The sequence below is a fragment of the Meleagris gallopavo genome, chromosome 1 (assembly GCF_905368555.1).
Source record: "Meleagris gallopavo chromosome 1, MGAL_WU_HG_1.1, whole genome shotgun sequence".
NCBI lineage: Eukaryota > Metazoa > Chordata > Aves > Galliformes > Phasianidae > Meleagris > Meleagris gallopavo.
The window spans coordinates 1,617,603-1,639,434 of NC_139404.1; the positions used below are offsets into that span (position 1 = coordinate 1,617,603).

The window sequence follows — 21,832 nt, forward strand, 5'->3', positions numbered from 1 at the left end:
CCAAACTCTGGTTGCATATCACAGGGACGTGAGGGGAGGAACAAGAGGATAGATCATTCATAGGCACATTCAAACACTATGGGTTCTGATAAACCCATGTGAAAAATACACTGAAAGAAGCAAAACCCCATGAATCCAGCCCTAGTGTCCCAACACAGAGGGCTGTTCCATAAGGACGTACCTGTGCGGTGAGTCAGAGTCACCTCTGGCCCCTCAGTCTTGCTGAAGACAGCCCTAATGCTGACTTTATACAGGGTGTCAGGCAGCAGGTGGTCAATCTGGTGAGCCAACAACCTGCTGCCCAGGTACTGAGTCTTGGCCAACTGTTTTTCTGTAAAAGAAGGGATGTTTCTTGTAGCTCATCAGTGTGGCTGGTGGCATCCCCTTCAAAGGAAACAGCCTTTCTTTGCTATACTGCAATTCCAGAGCTTTGGGGATTAACTTCATAAATAGAAGAGCATGAACACAAAGATGGAAAGATCTATCAGCAATGAGTGCTGGCTGAAGACTGTTTCTTAGCAGTGAGATCTCTTTCCTGCTCCAGGCAGGGGATCAGGACTTTGGAAAGGTATCTTCATGGCCACTGACACGGCTCTTTGACAGGAATAAGTATGTTCACCCTTTTTCTTCTCACCATTGCTGGCTCCCACAGGTCTCCAGGTGACTTTGAATTTGGTGGCAGCCGACATGGTGCTCCATGCCAGAGACAGGCTTGAGCTGGTGTAGGATGTCACCTTGAAATTGGAGATGTAGCCAAGAGGAGCTGCAAGATTAAGTTGGCGTTAGACAGTGTCCTGATTGCTGCCCCAAAGGGCTCCATGTTGGCAGTATAGTAAAGCCAAAATTGGAGAATGTTTAAAAGTGCCATCTTTGCTTATCCCTAGTGCCTCATTGTTCTCACTTGGAAACTGGTCTGAACACTCTAGGGCCTTGCATGTACATCCTACTGCCCTTAGCACTGAAGCATATGTTTTGTTCTAGCTTCAGCTAGGAGCATGTATGTGAACCCAGAAGAGGCAGCATGGGGATTCAGGCAGCTATGGGATCCTATCTGCAGGACTGAAACATCCACCTGGAGCTCCCATGGGTGCTGTGAATATGAGTGTTTGCCCATGTCAACCTTTCAACACGATCAGGTCATTATCTCCATGCTGGATTCTAGTCCTCTTCCTCTACCTATCAACCTCAGATGATAAATCTGGAACCTCCCCTCAGTAGACATACACCAAGTTGAACCATCCACCCAAGGGATGGGTGCTATGGTAGTTACTTGAACACTCTGCCCATACTCACATGTCCTGGCTGTGGTTGTGATCCCTGGTCCTTCCACTGAGCCAAAGAGCACATAGAGGGAAATCACATACTCGGTGTCATGGGCCAGGTTGCGGAGCTGGTAGGTTGTGATTGACTTGTTGAGGGCCAGCTGCCGAGGTCGATCTTTCCCAAAGAATTCTTTGCAAAAGAGAGAAAAAGAAATAGAAGAGGATAAAGACTAAAATCTGGGGAGTAGCTTTGTCGTATACTAGGACAGGCACCATGTTTTTCCCATCTTTGACTCAGCTGAAGATGTTCTGTAGGATGCCTGTGTTTGTTGGAACAAGAGAATATTCCTTTGATTGTTTATTAAGGAATCTGAATGACCAAAGCAAGTGAACTCACCAAGAGGATCCAAAAGAACCGAACCAGCTCTCACACCCAAGGCCCTAATTAACATAATATGGGTTACTGGATGCACCTATGTGTTCTCTGCCTCTCCCCAGCCCTCCAGGGAGTTGCAGAGCCCCTGCACTGCTGATGTGACTCAGCTCATCCCAACGGACCAGGCAAGGTAATGTAGAACTATTACCAGTGGTACCCTCTGGGATATGAACTGGGATGGAGTGAGGTTGCAGAGACCCTATCTGCCAGCACTGCAAGACAGGCCCTGGAATAATTTCTGGTTTCAGCTCATACACTGAAGTAGCTCAGGCCAATTAATGAGCTGGACTTGTTCCTATGTCCATCATTTCTGAGGTTCCCAGAGCCTTATCTCCTATGCTACAGGAGGAGGTGTGGGTGATTCAGGATGGAGGGCAGTGGGATCTTACCTGGTGTAGGACCCCAAGCCACTCGGTACCCAGTGGCTCCAGCAACTGAGTTCCAGGAGACCAGAGCAGCATTGGTGGATATCTCACTCACATTCAACATCTGCACAGTGCTTGAAGCCACTGCAAGAAAGATTTGCCTGTTAAGTTCAAGGACACCATAGCTTCTAAGTGACCCCCCCAAAAGCTACTATTAGGATAGGATAGGATAGGATAGGATAGGATAGGATAGGATAGGATAGGATAGGATAGGATAGGATAGGATAGGATAGAACCACTGAGGTTGGAAAAGACCTCTAAGATCATCAAGTCCAACTGTCAACCCATTGCCATCACACCCACCAAACAATGTCCCCAGATGTCACACCTCCACAGCTGCTCTTTACATCAGATAACAGGCTAGATAGTGACCACAAATGACACCAACTTGGTGCTGCCAGCAGTCTCACCCCAATCTATGTCCTCTTGGGCTTCCTCCCCTGCCTATACTCCTGTTTGAGACACTCACCTGTGGTTGTTTTTCTGCTCACCACTGGCCCCTCAACATCTCCGAATATGGGGTTGATGGTGACAGTGTATTCTGTGCCAGGCTGCAGCCCCTGGATCATGTAGTAGCTGTAGGTGCTGCTGAGGTTCACATCCTGGATGCTGCCATCTGCAAACGGAAATGATGGTTGATGAATGGGTCAGGCCAAGGAGGACCACCCAGCTGGGATCCTACAAACAATCACTTGAAGATGATATGGTTGCATGAGATTTAATTCTAGCTTGCACCTCTGCCCCTGAGGTCCTCAAACCAAGGACAGTAGGGACAGGGCACAATAAGCACAAGTCTTTGTTGAGGAGATGGTGGACATAACCCACACCACCCAGTAATGACCAACAGATCAAGGTGGCTTGGGGCTTTTCAGGTCAAAGAAATCAGGTAGCAAGAGAAAAATCATAAAATCATTAAGATTGGAAAAGATCACTCAGATCATGAAGTCCAACTGCACACCCATCCCCACCATGTCCACTATGCCATGTCCCTCATTGCCACATCTTCCCTTTTCTTGAACATCTCAAGGAATGGTGACTCCATCAGCTCCCCGGGCAGCCTGTTCCAAATGAATGTATATGGGGCTCAGAGCAGACCTCTAACAGGGTCCACACTCTGTCCAGCCCTGGGTGACTTGGTGTTGGAGCCATCCTTCCTTCCCTGCTGGACATGGGAAACAACTAATGCCACAAAAGACATTTTCTCCATTGGTTTTATATCCCTGCTACAGATTAGAATCCTCTCAGCAGAACTTCTCAGTATCACTCTAGAGGGAGGCGTGAACAGAGAAGAGTTAATACCTAATCCCTGCCGGTCGCAGCTCGTTTTCGGAGAAGCAGAGAGATGCTGGCAACACGATGGGATTGAGGGGGGGGGGGGGGGTGAGCGGAGGGATGCCATTTCCAGTTTGGTCACTGGAGGGTGCCATGTCCCCATTTTCTGCTTCCATCAGCACCCTACTCCCCATCCCCCTCTCCCAACCCATACATCATGGACGCTATAAGGAGTTGGTTTGTTTTTGTCTATTCTCTGTTAAAGAGGAAAAATCAACATCCTCCAGCACCCGGGATGGCTGAACGGGGACGGTCAGCGTTGATCCCAGCACCACTGTAATGCATGACCCTGGGATGGGATGGAGTGTGGGAGAACAGTGGTGATGGTGGGATTTTTGTCATCCCTGGATTTGGGGTGAGCTGGTATTGTGTGAAAGAGCTGCTCAGATACAATAAACCCAGCACAGAAGCGATGTGATCACACTTTGGCTGAACACATCTTGCTCATTCCCCTTGAGAAGAGGTGGAAGGCTGACGGTGCTCTATCTGGCTTATAAATCAAAGACTGGAGAAAGAGCTGAGTTTTGGGTGTGCTTGGATTTCTTTTTTTTGGAGAACCATTCTTTACAAAGCAATAAAAGCAGTGTTATACCTTCCCTGGAAAGATTTTTCCCTTCTGATTACCTTAGAGCTGTTCTCCATCTAATACCCCCCATCTCCAGTGGGAAATCTCTTCTTATTTCATAAGCCATAGGAAGGAATGCTGGTTTTTTTCAAAGTTTGTGATGGAGTCCAGGTGTCCTGACACACATCTATCTCATCTTTGAACCACAGAATCATCCATTTCTCAAGGCCAAAATATGCCATCAAGCCTGAATTTCTAACTCCTGCTCCCCCACACCAGCAATGAAGCTATGTTTGGGTTCAGGGCATGGAGAGGCTCCAGCTGCAACTGCAGATCTGTCTTCAAACACAAAAATCTGCCTGAGAAAGAGGGTACAATATGGCATGCTGGCAGATTAAGTCAGGTCTTGGTGCAACAGACCCAAAAAATCTGGGTTGTGGAATCATTTGAGTTGGAAGGGACCTTTAAAGCTCATCTAGTCCAACTGCCCTGCAGTGAACAGGGACACATACAGCTAGCCTTTGCCGATTCTTGTTGCATGCTCAGCAGAAAACTGTTCAGTGCTTTCCAGTGCCTCCCCACCTCCCTGACCACCAATGCTTGCATCCCATTCCCATGCTTTTACCTGCTGATGTCCAGGTGAGCCTGTAGCCCGTTGCTCCCCGGACAGAGCTCCACCGTGCCTGGATTGTATCAGTGGTTTCATTCTGCAGCAAGATGCTCTTCACAGGCAGGAGCTTCACTGGAAGGACAGGGAACAAACATTTCAAAGTGCATACTGACCACCAGAGGACTTTGTTGGCTGCCCTCCTTGTGTTGTTGTCTCTCAAGTCAAGAGGGATTTCCGAGGGCTCTGGCTTTGCCTGGAAGGACAACAGCATCTTGTGAAAATAGTGATGAGAAAACCCAAACCTATGGCCGTTGCTTTTCAGGACTGATCCTTCACAGGCACCAACATGGCTTGCTTTCTGCAGCATGGGCACATAACAGATCTCCCTCCTTTCTTCTTGACTGGTGTGGTGTAGCCACATCCATGCATGTGATGAGGGAAGAGCATGGCTCAAGGACGGACTTAGGAAGGACCTGTTGAGCAATGCTTTTTTGGTGCACACATGCCATGCTCAACAGTGAGGTGCTTATCAACAGCAAAGGCCGTGAATGCAGTGCCCAAAGCAAGAAGGAGTCAAGGAGTCAAACCTCTTACATGTTCTCCCCATGGCAGTCACGGGCTGGCTTGGACCCTGGGGGTACACTGCATAGATGCTGATGCTGTACTCTCTATCCTCCTGCAAGTTATCTAGCACATGGGAGGAGACATCACCCTGCAGAACCCGCTCGTAGGTCATTCCAGGTCTGTTGGCTGAAAAACCAAGGAGAAGAGTGAAGGTGAAGCCTTCCCAGTGCCTAAAGTCTACACCCAATGTAATGTACTCAAGACACAGCAAAGAGCATGCCTTGACCTATGAAATTTTGCTAAGCCTCAGGTCTGTTAAGTTAAGTTAAGACCTGATGCATCTTTGTTGTCCCCAGCCCTGCAAATCACACAGAGATGAATGTTGGCTATACCAAAGGCTTGAACTCATCCCACATCCACACCAAAGCAGGCACTTGAGTATGAAAAATATCCAAGATGGCAGTGCAAACGGTACAATGCATCCGCATCATCATCCCCATCCCTTCCTTCAAAAGATTCTTGTCCTCCATTCTAGAGGAGCTATACTGACTGGAAGAAGCTAACTTGGCTTTACTCTGGAGTGATATCAGTCTTTTCTTGGATGAAAAGGCACCTTTTCTGCCCTCGGGTCACTGCTCTTTTCAAAGCAAGCTCCAAGGAAACCAAATTCACCTCCAGGGATGTAGATTTTGTAGCCTTCCAGCTTGCCCAGGGGAGGAGTCCAAGCAACCTTCAAGCTAAAAAGTCCTTCTTCAATCACACGGAAATTAGTGACTGGAGGCACTGGTGCTACGGGGTACAAAAATTGATGGAACAGTGCTTTAATAGAGAGCCACATCAAAGACATCTGGAAAAGCTTTTGACTTCAAAGACAAAGAGACATAACAGTGAGCAGCAACTTCTCCCTATTCTGTCAGCCATATCCTCAAAAGTAAACTCTCCCCTTGATCACACCCTTGTCCACTTGAAAAATGAGCATAAAAACCCCATGACAGAGTGCCTGGGGGCTTCCTCTTTGAATGGTGTTGGAAATTGTGACGTATCTACCCACAGGGCATTGTCTCCTGAGCAGAGAAAACTCCACAGTGGTTTCAGGCAGGCTGAGCAAGAGCACATGAATCAAACGTTACTTGTGCCTATGGATGTGACTCTTAGAAAGAAGAGCCCATTTCAATCCAGCCAGCCATGGCAGGCAGATTTATAGCTCCTGCCTCTGCCTTCACATTGGGGGTAATAAGAGAAGAGATCAAATGACTTTATTCCAACCCATAGAGCCATTCCATCTTATATGTGGCAAGTACATATGAGTCAACCTTATTGAGGCTCTTTATTTATTCATCCTGTCAGAGATCTTCCCTCAAGAAGACAAACAATTTAGACATTGCGGGGATAGGGAGAAGAAGTAAAAGAAAAGGAAAAAGGAATCATTCTTTTCAAAACCCCCTGGGCAAAGCAGGCTTGGTTCTTCATGCAAAACAGAGAGAGGAGTACAACTACTGTACTCCTTTAGCCTTTACATCATCTGAAAGTAGTGGAGAGATTTCTGGGTGAAAACTTGCTGAATTTATCACTTCTGACCCAATGTCTTGCACTCTAAATCTTGACCAAGAGTGAATTTACTTTTTTGTTTCTAAGAACCTCATAATTACAGCCAGCAATATGACAGCAAAGGAATGTGGCATGGCAGACTGTAATCCAGAAGATGTCCAGATCATTTCATGGGACAAAGATCACTACCTGGGACATTTCCATGATCTTGCTCCCTTGGTGTTCTCCTTAAGTGAAGTGGAATTCTAAGTGGTACACAATGCCAACCCAAAGTTTTTGGACCATCTGCTTCCAAACCAAGATATTTAGAACATACACCTCTCCATAAAACTCATGTTTCTAAACACATGGTCTCCAGAAGCTTCTTTCATCCCATGTACATTAGAACTACAGTAACTGAACTCCAGCCTGGATTCATTAAATTCCACATCACATCAGATGAAATGAGCTGTCCAGTGGGCTGTACACACGGTACAGGGTACATGGTTGGGTTACTCTGCTCATAGTGCTTCACTCCACACCAGGGACATTTCTATGGATGTTTCTCCTACTCCTACATCCCCCACTCCTTGGATGTATGGCTCTGTGGTGGTTTCTTTTCCTGTACCCACGTGAACAAGAAGATGGGATGGTTTCAGAAGAGACACTCACTGGTTTTCCCCTTGACAGCTGCTGACTCCCCGAGGGCATCTGTATAGATGGCTCTCACTGTGAAGACGTACTTAGTGTTGGGTTTCAGATCAGTCACCAGCACAGTGCATTTGTCACCATCCACCAAAATCTGTCACACAGGTGGACGAGAGTTATCATTACATCTCTGTGAGGGTAGAAGATTCCCACATTCACAGCAGGTTAGAAGCACAAGGCTTCTCCTCTAGTGCAAGGTGCTTCCATGAGCAGGATCAGTGCTCTGCAATCCTTGAAAGATACCCAGGCTTTCAAGAGTCATGTCACTGACACAGGATAATGCCAAAACTGGATTCCATGGGGTAGAAACTCCATGAAAACAAGAACACTCACAATGGTGAGGGTGTTCCCCAATCCTCACCTTAAAGAAAATGGAGGAAAACCCACTATTTTTGACAAACAGAGTTTCTTTGAAGCTCATATAGGGAAATTTTGCCTGAGGGCGAAAGAAATAAACATAACTTCTGTGTTTTTACAATGTTCTTATGAGATTCTGAAGCAGTCAAGGATGATCATTCTTGTTAAATGCAATCTGAATAATTAATACAATTAATAATCTTAACTTTAATATTTTATGCTTTTCATAGGTTTGTTCTATTATTAGAAATGAAAGCTTTCAGGCATACATTTTCTATCCTTCAGTCCTGCTTTGTTCAGTGACCAAGCTGTCCCAGAGTGAGCTGGTACACAGTATCACCCTTCTCACAAAGATATGGGAAAATAAAAATGCGCAGAAACATTACCAAGATTTAAGGATGGCAGCAGGAGGAATAGGAGCTGCTATGGACTTATTTAAGAAGTCATGTCACAGAAGTAAGGAAAGAAAGGAGTGGTTCCCATTGACTTGTTCTTATTGATCCCAACAGAGTTAGTGACAGCTTGTGTCATATCCTCCTTCCTTTCTTCCTTCCCTGCCTCACTCCCATCGTAATGCCATCATGCACAAACAACTGACACATCTGCAAATTTGATGGTCCCCTATAGACCTTCGCTTCAAAAAAAGCAGTTTCACCAATTTATTGGGATGCACTCAGCTATGACCTGGATGGCTGAGTGACATGGTGCCATCTCCCAGCTGGACTGTGCCATCAACAGCCTCAGGAGAGGATTAATTTCTAACGCTGTGAGCACAACTGGAGCTCTACAAGATGGGAATGCAAGCCTACCTGCTGCTGATCCTGCAAAACTGGCTGTCCTGAAGGCAACAAGGGATACACGTGGACACGGTACCCCATCACCCTCCCTGTAGCTGGCATCCACGTGAATCTCAGTGAGCTGTGGCTGTGCTCACTGACACGCAGATCCCGGGGTCCAATGATCTTCTCAACTGCAAAAGAAGATAAGAAGGGCCTTTTGTTTGGACCATGATGGCACCGGTGTTGGATGTGTGAAGCTCTTTCACTGGGGGAGTCAGCATATTCAGTGCAGAGAAAGAATTTGGTGTTGGACTTTATCCATAAAGTTCTCCCAAGCTCTGCTCTAAGCTTTTTTAACTTATTTTTTTGTGAGTTTGGGTTCCAAGAGAACAATAAGAACTCGTTGCCTCCACTTCTGGACTTGCTGCAACATCTGCATCTTTTGGGAGAGATCTAGATCTCTCTTGGGATCTTTTTGTCTTAATTGCTCTTCGCATATTTGATAAGGATGAAAATAATACCCAAGACTATGCTATCACAATTCACCATGATAAGCCTATCATGAAAATCCCAAGGTGCAGAACTACTGCCTCAAAATACTGCTACTCTATTGTCCAAAAAGACAGCAAGAACTTCAGCATCCAGTATCAAGAATCATTAAGGTTGAAAAGATCACTAAGATCATCCAGTCCAACCATCAACTCATCACCACCATTTCCACTAAACTATACCTTCAATGCCACATCTCCATGTTTCTTGAATGCCTCCAAGGACAATGACTCCACCACCTCCCTGGGCAGCCTGTTCCAATGCATTACCACTCTTTTGGGGAAGAAATTTTTCCTAATATCCAACTTGAGGCTAACCATGGTAATGCAGACACAAGCAAAATACATAGGACCACTGCTCCTGAGCAACAGATGCTCCACTGAGCTGGTTGCTCCTCCAGGGACAGCCAACCCATAGAGTTCCACTGAGATAAATGAGAATATGGGAGACCCATCTCCATGGTGTGGTTGGCACATCTATGGACTAGGAATTGGCTGTTTGGGGCAGGATAAAAGGGGAACCCCAACAAACCTTGCACAGGTTGTTTGATGGGCCGTGGGGGCTCTGAAGCAGTGAAGCAGAGCCTTCGTGAGAGTTTTTGGGCCGCATTGTGGAGCAGGTGAAAGTCATCAACATAAATCACATGCTCTGCTGTGGGTTCCGAAGCTATTTTGTTCAGTTCATGCTTGTCAGCATCTTTAATTCCTATAGGAAGAAAAAAAAAAAGAGAAAGGAGAACTCCAGAGACTCGCAGTGGAGTAGGTCAAGCATTAGTAAAAGTCTTTGAAGAATGAATGGGACAAATGTACTGGAATGGAATGGAGCCAAAATCTGGGTGGGGGGTTGTGGAGCAGGTGTGGCCTCTTGCACGAGGGAAAAGAAGCCAAGTTTGTTTTCAGAGGCATATTAGAGACTGCCCAAGGGGACCTGGCCGCTAATGGGATGCTTTGGGTGGACAGTGAAAGGGAGGAGAGTAGGATCTACCCTCATTCTCCCCATTAAATACAGAGGCATTTCTGTCCTTCTGACAGACAATCAGACAAAGAGAGTTTGAGGAGGCTGTGTGAAATTCTTGGGGTTTTCCAGTAGCTGAATTAAAAAAAAAAAAAAAGAAATCAACCATAATTTTGTGCTTCCATTGGTCCAAATTAACCTAACTGCTCTCCATAATAAAACACAACCAACTCTTTTTTCTCCCCAGACTGCCTGGCAAAGAGAAGGGTTTGACTTGTAATAAGTGGCTGTATTTGGCTCTTGGAAAGGGGTTAAAATTTTTCCTTGCCTATGGAATTATTCTGATGGACAACTTAATGCAGCTAAAGTCAGTCTCTAAATCCCATTAAGAGAAACCTTCAAAAGTAAAAAATAAATAAATAAATAAATAAATTTCATTTTTGAAAATGCCGCATCAAAACATTTTGACTTTAATGGAACTATTTATTGAACTCCTCCTGAATTTGCAAGTCGTTTTGACAGATGCAAAACCACAGATATCAACTGAATAAATCAGCAATCGACAACAACAAAATCCAAGCGCAGTGCAGATGTGATTCTCCTGTTCGTGCAGTAGTTGCTAGTGGCTGTGCCAGGGGGTGGATGCCATGTTTGGAGGTGGGTGCTGTTGTACATATGCAGCCTTCCCTGGTGTTTAGATTGTACACAGTGTTTGTGCACACTGTATTTGGTAGCTTAGCATGTCTATTATCTAGTTGTAAATATATCTGTTCATTCTAGGGGAGCTGGATCCTTAAAGGTTCCTTCCAACTCAAACAATTCTATGGTTCTATGCCCATACATACCAACGGCAAACACGGTCACTCCTGCATCCTGCAGGACTTGAGCTTTGTCTTCAACCAAATCACTGGATTTCCCACTCGTGATCAAAACAACTACCTACAAGAATTGGAATCAGAGCTAGAGAATGAAAGAGCACAATATGAGGAGTTCAAAGAGTCAACTGTAGGATTTCCAAACCAATATCTCAGATCTCGGTTGAGATTTAGCCCACGTGAGTTAGGAAGGAAGGAAAACACAGATGCTTGAGAGATAATTCAGTCAGTCCTTTGAAAATCTGGGCTTGCCTCTCTTTCTATCTCAGACCTGAAGCTGAATGAGCTCATAAGTTAGGAACCTCAAAAGCAAAAAAAAAAACAGATAGGCTGAATGCACCCCAACTGGCACATTCATGCCTGGGTGAAACATCAGAATTCTGATCCCTACTGAGTGTTACATCAGAGCAATGGTAGCAGAAGGCTGCTTACCTTTGCTGCATCCTCTCGCAGTGTGTCTGGGTGAGACATGGCATGAGCTGCAAATGCCAGGGCAGACCCCACTTTCAAGCTGCTGCCTTTGATTGAAATCTCCTGAATTGCCACCAGCATTTCTTCGATGGTCACATAGTCTGTCAGTTCAATACACATCCTGGGAATGAGAAATGGGGGAATATGGGTGAATAAAGGGCGAGAAAATGTTGTTATTACAGCAAAGATGCATCATTAATGGTAATGGCCAACAGTGACGTTGACACTTAGATGGTTACACAAGGTTCATAGTTAGTCAAAATCCTCTTTACAATGGTCAGGGAAACCGCTGAGCCTTAAAACAGTATCTGAAATTGGAGAGCAGGAAGTTTCTTGTGCATGAAGTGTCACCCTCCCTACCCGGGAAGAGTTCCCCATGGCCAAATGCCTCTATACTTTGCTGTTCCTTGTTAGGGGTTGAATTCTTGCTTTGTTCTTGCAGTGGTTCAACCAAGTAGCAAGAGCTCTTTATTAAAAGAAATAGTTTCTTAGCAAAAATTGTCCCCATCTAGAGCTGTAGGGCTATAGGAACCCGTGTGCTGGTGGTAGAGGATGCATTGACCCACCTTGGTTTCTCTCCATAGAGTGCCACTGCCAGCCGGATGCCTCCTTTGCCCATCACCACATTCTCAAAGGAACGGGCCATGCTGCTGATGAAGTCCTTGAGCAGCTGGGAGCTCTCTTTCCCTGCACCCTGGGAATGCCCCACGAGGAACAGGACATCGGCCACCTCTGCTGTCCTGCACACTGAAGGAGAAGAAGGGCAGGAAAGCCCATCTCATGAGTTGGACTCAGTGATCCTTATGCGTCCCTTCCAACTTGGGACATTGTGTGATTCTGTGATCTCACCACACAATGCGGCAGCCAGGAATGAAAACTTTCATGTGAACACCTGAAATGTTACAGCTAAGAGAGGGACCCTGATCATCTTGTCATCAGGGTCTCCAAAGACACTGTAAGTCATCCAATGCACCTGTAGGGCCACCTAAAAGAACTAGGTCTTCTAGACTTGCATGCAGAAAGCCTGGGACATGCATTCAGATCTGCAATGCACTCCCCTTGCTAAACTTCAAAAAAAAAAAAAAAGTCCTTTGCAAAGAATGAACAATTTGAGCATTTCTTCTGTACAAGCCAGAACTAACCAATGGCAGCTGGCAGGGAAGGGACAGGTGTATGGGGAAATCTGTTTAATGAACATCAAGGCACTGTTTAGTCTTTTTAAATTTAATTTCACTTTCCTTAGGCATTCAATAAATACATTTCATGGACACAAATCTGGTGACTTTTAGGGATGCTTAAATTAATAATAGCTTTAAAAGGGAAATTCAAAATTTCTATTTTCTTTGGCATTTCTCTCTTTTGCAGATAGATGCTGAGTTGTTACTGTAGGACTGCTAAAAAGTAGAGCGTTCTGACTGCTGGAGGAAGGCTTCCACAGCAGGACTGGGGTCAACCTCTTCACATTTTTTTTATTTATTTTGTTCCATTGATGCTTTGGACTTCATTCAACCACTGCCTTGACTTTCAGCTGGGGACCCAACCCACACTCACCCAGGTTGGAGCATTTGCTAGGGAGAAGTGCTAGGTGGGTTTTTCTCACTCTCTCACTGTAGAAAGCCCATTTTAGCTCATCCCCTGCAATTTACCCAAGTTTTTACCCCATTCCTAAGAGCAGGTTTCCTGGAGAGACTAGAAGGATGCAGGTTTTATGCTCTCCTTCATTTCTACTTGTGCCTGATCAATCCCTTTGGCCACACAGCAGGAAAAGAGCATCATTTGCTGGCTGCAAATAGATATCTGTCCACAGCTCTTTGTTGCCCAGGGTTTTTCATTTCTTCATTTTTCTTTGTGCCTCCTGATGCTGAGCTCTTTACAACATAACAATTCTGTTTACTACAGAAAAAACATAATGACTGGCTCCTTTTGGTTTAACTTACCAGTTGGAAATACAAAGTACTTTCCCCTGACAAAAATGGCAGACAATTATTCCAATTTTCCTTTCTAGAGCTCCTTTTTAAGATCTCCTTTCCTTTCTCCATAAGTGCCTTTCAGCTGAGATGTCAGGGTTGTCTTGGAGGCAGCTCAGCCATTAACAGCAGATCACCATAAGCTTATTTTTGGATCAACCTCTCTCCTGAAGCCTGGACCTCGATGTCCCTTCTATTCCAGAAGACTCTGAGGGAAAGTAATGCCAATCCTTGGCTTCCTCACAGCTTTCCATGTTATCCATAACCTGTGTTATCATGAGAAAACCCCAACAAAAGCTGAACAAGACCAAGAACTCTTTCCAAAATCTTTCCCAGAATCACCCACCTCTTGGGGTTCTGTGTACAGAAATTTCCTGGAAGAGCTGCATCTTTGCAACCAATCTGGAAATCTTGCTCAGAACGCTGTTGATATCAGAGGGCTATCTACCTCTACCTCCCAAAACTCCAGAGAGAATCCTCCATCCATGAATTGTCCATGGGAGTCTTGCTCACCCTACACAATGCTCCCACCCTTGTTTGCATTCAGGGATAACGAGGAGAAAGACAATGGTGAGCTGCAGGAGTGCCCTGTTCTCTACAAAGGGGCAACCAGAGCCCATTCTGTGAGATACTAAGCCAGAGGGGGCTGGCTTGGCAATGAAATCCAATGCATTCACTACTTGGATCAGGTATATCTGAAGCTGTCACTGGAAACATGTTATGTTAAGCATATTTGGATTGGTACCTTCTGGAGAAAATACCAACACAGACAGCTATATTAATCACCAGGGAATATGATTTTATTTGAAATTTTCCATGCACCTCCAAAATTACCACGTTTCATCAATCACAGGTTTGCCAGAGACATCTGTAAACATTGATTTATTGCACTGTTCCCAGCTTCAAATTAAATAGCATTATAGTTGAGTATATTGGTTTAATTGACGGACAGGAACTTAATCAAGTTAATTTTGTCTTTGATGCCAAAGCTTCCATTAACTCCTTGTTGAATTCACTGAATTTACTCCAGGTGAATTTACACTTTCAAAGCTTGAGGGCTTGTTCCTGCAGAAGGATTCAAAGAGAAGGGCCCCACTGTTTCTTGCTGAGCCCCTCAGCGCTCCTGGGAGCTTGCAAAGGAGCCCTCCCTCCCACAGGACCCTGAAGCTACAGAGGCATGGGCTTGGTTATGCTGTAAGTATTTGAAGCTCTTCTCCAGGATCCCTTTGGCTCCTGTCTTTCAGATCTGGTTATTCCTCATCAAAAACTCTGTGGGTTTGCACAGACACTGGGGAGCCAGGGAGGAGGTAAGACAATGTTATCATAGAATCACTTGAGTTGGAAGGGACTATTAAGGTCAACTAGTCCAACTCCCTTGCAATGAACAGGGATATCTATAGCTAGACCAGGGTGCTCAGTCTTAACTGTAGAGAGCAGCAGGAGGTTTCAGGGCTACCTTGAGATCCTCTGCCTCATGTCCTCTGGTTGGTGGCTTGTACCAGCTTTCAGAGATCACTGTTGGCCAGCCACTTCCAACCAGAAAGAAGAACCCTAATGCAGAAGTCAAGGGCACCAGCACTACAGCTGCACCCCATAATTACATTAGCAAAAACAGTTGCTTGGAAAACACTTTTTTTCTCCTCAATGTGTCTCATCATCACCCCCAGAGGTTACATTCACCTGCTTACCACATACCTTCGTGAACAGCCATGGCTTTGTAATGTGCCATGGCCACTGCCAGGGCAAGGATCTTGGCATACATTTTCTTTTCCCTTTGGAAGAGGCCACACAGTTCCTGGAATCAACACCCAGCCTGGAAATTCATTCATCTGCAGGAGAAAAGAGGCTTTAAAACATGCCATCTGAATGAGATGCTCCTACCTGCTTGCGGTGGTAAGGGAAGCCTTCATCCATCTACCAAGTTTCATCTTGACTTATGGAATCAGCCTTAAACTCCTTAAATTTCTCCATCACTTTGCTGAGGCTGGCTAAAGGGGAGAGCTCTGCTTTGTTATCCCAGCATCTTTCTCTGACAGCACCCTTCTTCAGGCAGTAACAACCATCAGCAATTAAACCTAAAGGTGAATATTACTGCTGCATTAGAAGAGGGAAGCATCTGCTGCCTCAACCACATGGGGAGCAAAGATCAGTCCATGAGCATCATTGCAGACATCAACCACCCACACTTTATTGGCCTGTTTTGCAAACATCCTCCAGGTCCCTAAATCTCATCCTTGGAAATCCATCGTATCATCATGGAGCAGTCAAAGAGGGCTGAAAGCTATGGTTTCTGCTCACAGACAGTTTAGCAAAGTCCCCAAACAAATGCTCATTAGGCCTACAGAAAAGCCCTTGGCAAAGCAGTGACTTATTTCTATGACGTAATAGATACAGCATTGCAAAAAGAGGTTTTATTCCTTTTTTTAGCGGGCAATAAAAATTTGTTCTCTTGTTCTGAGTCTCACCTGCGTGTCTGGGGCTGAGCAGACTTCAAAGGGAGACATGGACTACTTCCAGGGTGGAAATTACAGACGTGGGGAAAAGATGAGCTTGATGACTTCATCTAGCTTTTTGCCATGGACGGAAATTTTCTTACAGCTAACAACGTTCAGCTTCGAAATTCCACTGCATTATAGATTTGGTCCCTTTTGGAAAACAAGACTGGCTGTGGGGTAGTCCAACCTAAATAAATCTCCATGTAAGATGAAGGTCAAGTGTCCACAGCACCTTAAAGAGGGCTGTTGTCACTTTATCTATCACATACATCAGTCTTTCAGACCATCAGGACAGAAGTGTCCCCAATGTGCTTTCTGTCTTTTAATTTCCCTCTCTATTCCAATTGCTGTCTGTACTTGGAGATCTTTGCCATGCAGTGGTTGACTTGTGCCGCATACTTCCTTCCTACCTCCAGTGCAGTTGCTGTGGAAATGACTTCAGGGTGAAAGCAACAGCAAAAAATAATACAATCACCACAAATTGCAGGCTTTTAAAACATTCGAATAAAGGGCTTAACAACAGGATCAAGCATCTAGGAAATCAATTATTGGAGCTAAAATCTGAGACAACTGTTTTATCCCATATCTTCTGCAAGAGTCACATTATAAGTTTTGGTGAATTCACCCCACCACCTCTTGCAATGCTAACCTGACAGCATCCCCTTTTCCCTTCCTATTTATTTAATTCTCAGCTATGCAGTGCAGGGTCTGTTCTGGACCATGAGTGAACCCAGCATGGAGCACAAGAACACTCATCAACACCTTGACATAGACATTGAGCCACTGACCACAGCCCTCTGGCTGTGACCATCAACCAATTTCTTATTCACCAAAGAGTCCACCCTTAGAACCCACATTTCTCCAATGTAGAGGTAAGGATGTGATGTGGGACCATGTCAAAGGCCTTGCACAAGTCTGGGTAGATGACATCAGCTGCCCTTCCTTTATCCACTGATGCCTTCACTCCATCATAGAAATATAAACCAGATGAAAGATAATTTAGATTATAAATATATCCCTTTTTTTCTGGGAATTTCTGGGTATTTAAAATAACATCAGAAATGCCATATATTATGCACCAAGATAGCTAACATATCCACTTCATGAGCACATATCTGGCTGAGACTGAAGCCTGCTCTCATGCACTTGCTGGTCTGTATGGGGTAAGCATCCAGACAAGCTTAAATGCTAACATACATCTCTCTACTTCCTTGTAATTCCAAGAAAATATTGTTCTGTTCTTAAAAACTTCCTTGGCAGAGTGATGAGCCACAGGGAAGGGGTCCATAACGCCATGGTGATGTCCTGGGAGCAATACACAGCCAAAGGGACAAAGAACAGAACTAAAAGCACATCTGAATGATCAGCAACTGCTCTCGATGGTCACACATACACAGGAAATAAAAAAAAAAAAAAGGCCTAAGCAGCAATAAATAAATCTGAGGTTTTGCAGTCCCCATGTGCTATGCCAAAGCACATTTTAAAACATCTGATATGCAATTCTTTTTTTTTTTTTTCCTCCTCAGTATTGTTTAATGCTTCAGCACTGAACAAATACACTAAGAATACACACCGCAAAGGTAAAAGAAAGGATGCAAAAGGGTTTCATAATCCAGATCCCATAGATTTCACATGTTCATGTGCAGGGATGAATTCATATGTGCAAACTTGCATGCAAGTTGAGCTTTTACACATTACATTTTTGAACATGTTGGACTTGTGCTGAGTACTCCAATGGTACACCTGGGTTTGCTCCTTACATGCATTCCATCTTACAGGATGCAACATATTGGGTTGGCCAAGGGCAGTGAGGACTGCCATTTGCTGCACCATCCATCCTAGGGCAGCTCAGTTCGGTTATCACTTAGGTGTCACCACAACGCTCATTTTATGCATTAAATATTAGAAAAATACAATCCAGCAGCTCTCAGCTTGTCTTGCAGACAATGACTGTCATCACCTTTCTTAAAGACCTCCTAAATCATTACAGAGAGCTACCAGGTTTGGTAGGAACAGGGCAATGACCCCATAAATTTCAGGGTTTTGCAAGCAATCCCAGCAATTTCTTTGATCTTTTACAGTGCCTGGTAAATAATCTATAGGAACAAATGTCCCCAGGTCCTCTAGGAGAACAAATAACCTCCAAACTCCAAAAAGCAGATGGACCAAGTTCTCTCTTTGCCACACCTGGAACAGAAGAGTGAAAAGCATGACAGGAGGGGGAAGGAAGGAACAGGTCTCACATACTTAACAGCAGTGCCAGAGGCTGAGCTGGTTCTCTGAATTTATTTTTCCTTTGTATATGTTTGTAATAAACTCATATTTCATTTTGCTTTGCCAACAAATATGGAGATAAATAAATAACTCCTGTCAGCAAGGTCTGTCTAAAAATGATGGGACTCAGTGGGTTTGCAGACCCATCTGGCTGATGCTTGCCTCCTGTTTGACTGCATCTCTTGCTGGATCCTATGCTTCTCCCATCCCTGGATCTCCCATAGCAGATGTTCCATCCACTAAATAACTATCCCTGTTGCATACAGACAAAAAACCTTCATCACAGTGCTACATCTGGGCACCCAGAGCCTTTCCAGATGATCCACTCAAACTCACATCCCTCCGCCTACCACTGCGCCATGGTGCATACCACACAACCAGACAGATCCCTCCACCTCGCAACCCAGCAAAATCTTGACAACTTCAGTCAAATCTAACAAAGGAAAACAAATATTGGAAATATTTTCATACAAGTCTCCTGCAAACAGCTGCCTGGGCAGAGGAAGTATACCCAAGAGGTAATGGCTTTAAGTTGTGCTCAGGGAAGGTTCAGGTTGGATATTAGGAAAAATTTATTCTCAGAGAAAGTGGTGAGGCATTGGAACAGGCTGTCCAGGAAGGTGGGGGAGTCACTGGAGGTGTTCAAGAAACATGGAGATGTGGCACTGAGGGACGTTGTTAGTGGGCATGGTGGAGATGGGTTGATGGTTGGACTTGATGATCTGGGAGGTCTTTTCTAGCCTTAATGACTCTATGATTCTATTTGCAGCTGCAGTACTCTAGGGCTTCTGTTCATGGAGCATCATCAGGGACATCACAAAATCCTATTGAGAAAGAGCTCAGCAGCCCCACAGGAGATCACACTGAGATGTGTAATAGAAATAGTGAGGTTGCCCTAAATGAAGAATTAATGGGAACTTCAGGATGTGGAAGCAGCAAAGATACCAGCAGGACAAGGGTATGAAGAAGGTCCAATATTTGATGGCATCAGTGTTAACAGGTAACTGAGGTCCTAGCACATAGACATACCATTTGTCAGGACAACAAAGGAAAATGAAGAGACAGTCTGCACCCAACCCAAAGCAAAGGCCAGGCACAAATCATTCGAGTGTCAAGAGGAAAGATATAAACAAGGACTTGAGGCTTAGCACATCAACAAGAATAAATCCTAATGGCTCATAAAGATGGAAAGAAAATGTCAGAGTTTTTCCCAGTTCCTAAAAGGTAACAAGAACTCACTCAAAATAACCAATGTAAGTAAAACTCAGGAGGCAGGTTGAAGATGCAGTAGCTGGTGTCAGTTTGAGAATATGTCAGCTTTGCAAGCAAATGTGTTCATAATTTGCTGCAGAGGAAATTCCAGCTCATATTTTTGCTCCATCCCATGCATCTCTGCTGTTTTAAGACTTCAGGAGCCATACACAACACACACCTTGATCTGAACACATAGACTTTGAGGAGTCCACACAGAGCCTCCTCTGGTTACCAACACCTCAAACCTCGGACCATCAGATAGAAGGAACTACCTTGAAATGAATTGATCTTTTTTGTCCCAGAAAGCAACCTGCAAGCCCTGCAGCAATTGGCATTCCCTACCCAAGGCACCTCGTTCTCCCCAGTGCCAATTGCATCCTTGCTACCAGGATATCATAGTATCATTAAGGTTGGAACAGCCTCTAAGACAATCTAGTCCAACTCATGCCTGTGACCACTCAAGACTGTATCACTCAGTTACGTTGCATAGGCACGGATATCTCAGAAGAAGAAAGTGCAGCAAGCCATGAGCTCATTCACTGCCATATGACAGTGCTAGTATCATGGAACAGTGTTGCATCTAGACATTGAGAAGATGGATCAAAGTAGATGCGTCCCCCTGAACCACCCCCTACCGTTAGTGAGAACTATGGGTGATTGTTGGATGGTTGGATTGGATGATCTTTTCCAATCTTGGTGATTCTATAATTCTACAACCCCAGAACTCTTGCCAAATGATATTTTAAGTAACACATATCCATTCACCCCAGATGACTGTATTTGACCACGTGAGCTTTTTAGAGCAAAGCTCAAATTCTGATATAGCACCATCCCTGGGCAAGGTATACCCATAAAGAATGTCCCAAAGGAAACTTGAAGAGCCAAGAAGCTGCTATAGGAGCATACAGTAAGGCATCCCTCATGCAGATGCTCATATTTTGGAACAGGCTGCTTGGGAAAGAGGTGGAGTCACTTTCCCTAGAGGTGTTCAAGGAATGTGGAGATGCGGCACTGAGAGATGTAGTTAGTGGCCGTGGTGGAGATGGGTCAGTGGTTCTCTCATCCTGGAGGACCTATCCTCTCTGCTCCAGGCAATTCTGCCATGAAACAGGAGAAATTTAAAGCAATGAAAGGAGCACACACTGCAGCACAGAGCCTGTTTAAACAGCAGCATCAGCAATAACAAGAAACTGCTGCTTCTTGCAGGATGGGTAAATGGCTAAAGAACTCCCCTCCCTCTCTCAGTGTTTTGTAGCAAGTGTTTTGTAGATTTTTTTTTTTTAAATATAAATATTATTGATTTCCAGATTTAAAGGGGTTTCTCTGCCTAGTAATGCTTAACAGAGATGGACAGAGAAGGGGGGGGGGAATCCTGCGAGGCTGCTCAATAAAAGGAGATGAAGTGAGAGCAGGAAGAAGCCTATTTTCTACTTCAGCACCCAAATGAACGTGCCTGGTTTGTCTAAAGGCAACGACATTCAAGGGCTGTGCCTACTACCCAGCCCCACTGCCTCATGGTTCAGACCCCACACCTGTTGATTCCCCAGGAAATGTCATTGTGGAAAGATGGAGCTAGATACTAAAAGAAGACAGATTAACATCGCAGGAGGACTACTGAGAGCATGGTAAGGTCTGGCTACAGCTTTTCTGTAGGGTGGAAGACGTGTTTTAGGGATAGTTTCTGCCCCATGCGTCGGTGTATCTCCAATATCCTTCTCCATGACTCATTGCAGTTGTTCACATCAGCATCACAAAACACAGGGCAAAGCACTGGTTAGGATTTGTGCAGATCCAGTGGAAACATCCACCTGGGGGCAAAACGACATTGAGAAGAGATCTCAATGGACATTTTGGGCATTCCGTTTCTGGGAAGAGGGTAGAAAAGTTGATGCAAAGGTGACAAACAGCTAACTGGAGGTAACTGGTAGGTCATACCTCTTCCCCTACTATGGAATAACTTGAAAAGTAAACCCAATTGGGGCTGGTTTTGCCATTTTCCACCCCCTACAGAAAATATTCATACAGCTTCTAGGACCACTGGATAGAATTTTTCAGCTTAAAAGCACCAAGGAGAAAAGCAGAAAAATATCTTATAAACCCAAACCCTGGAAATGAAAGCTAGACTGTTTTTTTCCACACTGTGGTGACTTCCCCACACATCAGGTTTTCACATTAACAGGTAAAAATACCTTCTCAGCTAAATCTAGAAAACTTTCCAAGCAGACTCACTGAATTGCTCAGAAAGCTGCAGTTGGATGCTGGCTGTGATGATCGTCTCTAACCAATCTCCTTCTACAAGAGATCCTGCTTGGAGGGGACTGAAAGTTTTGCTTGCTTAGCAAAGGAGGGTTTGGTGGCTTCCCTCAGCCTCTTCTTGCAAAACAATGCAAAGGGTGCAGTACAGGTTGGGTGTGGATAACTATGAAGG

At 44.8% G+C, this 21,832-nt stretch overlaps 1 protein-coding gene across 1 annotated transcript in view; it reads right to left on the reverse strand.

Moving 5' to 3' along the window:
- LOC100545769 (uncharacterized) overlaps window positions 1-21,832 on the reverse strand; it is a 97,863-nt gene that overhangs the window by 71,767 nt on the left and 4,264 nt on the right. Inside the window, exons 2-16 of the mRNA XM_085212414.1 lie at window positions 15,077-15,210; window positions 11,981-12,161; window positions 11,376-11,535; window positions 10,914-11,007; window positions 9,646-9,819; window positions 8,596-8,756; window positions 7,394-7,523; window positions 5,867-5,983; window positions 5,225-5,380; window positions 4,646-4,762; window positions 2,593-2,739; window positions 2,088-2,207; window positions 1,294-1,452; window positions 635-763; window positions 182-331 (exon numbers count right to left, since the gene is read on the reverse strand). Coding sequence (XP_085068540.1) covers window positions 182-331; window positions 635-763; window positions 1,294-1,452; window positions 2,088-2,207; window positions 2,593-2,739; window positions 4,646-4,762; window positions 5,225-5,380; window positions 5,867-5,983; window positions 7,394-7,523; window positions 8,596-8,756; window positions 9,646-9,819; window positions 10,914-11,007; window positions 11,376-11,535; window positions 11,981-12,161; window positions 15,077-15,143 — 2,062 coding nt within the window. The 5' untranslated portion in view covers window positions 15,144-15,210. The remainder of the gene's footprint in view (window positions 1-181; window positions 332-634; window positions 764-1,293; window positions 1,453-2,087; window positions 2,208-2,592; window positions 2,740-4,645; window positions 4,763-5,224; window positions 5,381-5,866; window positions 5,984-7,393; window positions 7,524-8,595; window positions 8,757-9,645; window positions 9,820-10,913; window positions 11,008-11,375; window positions 11,536-11,980; window positions 12,162-15,076; window positions 15,211-21,832) is intronic.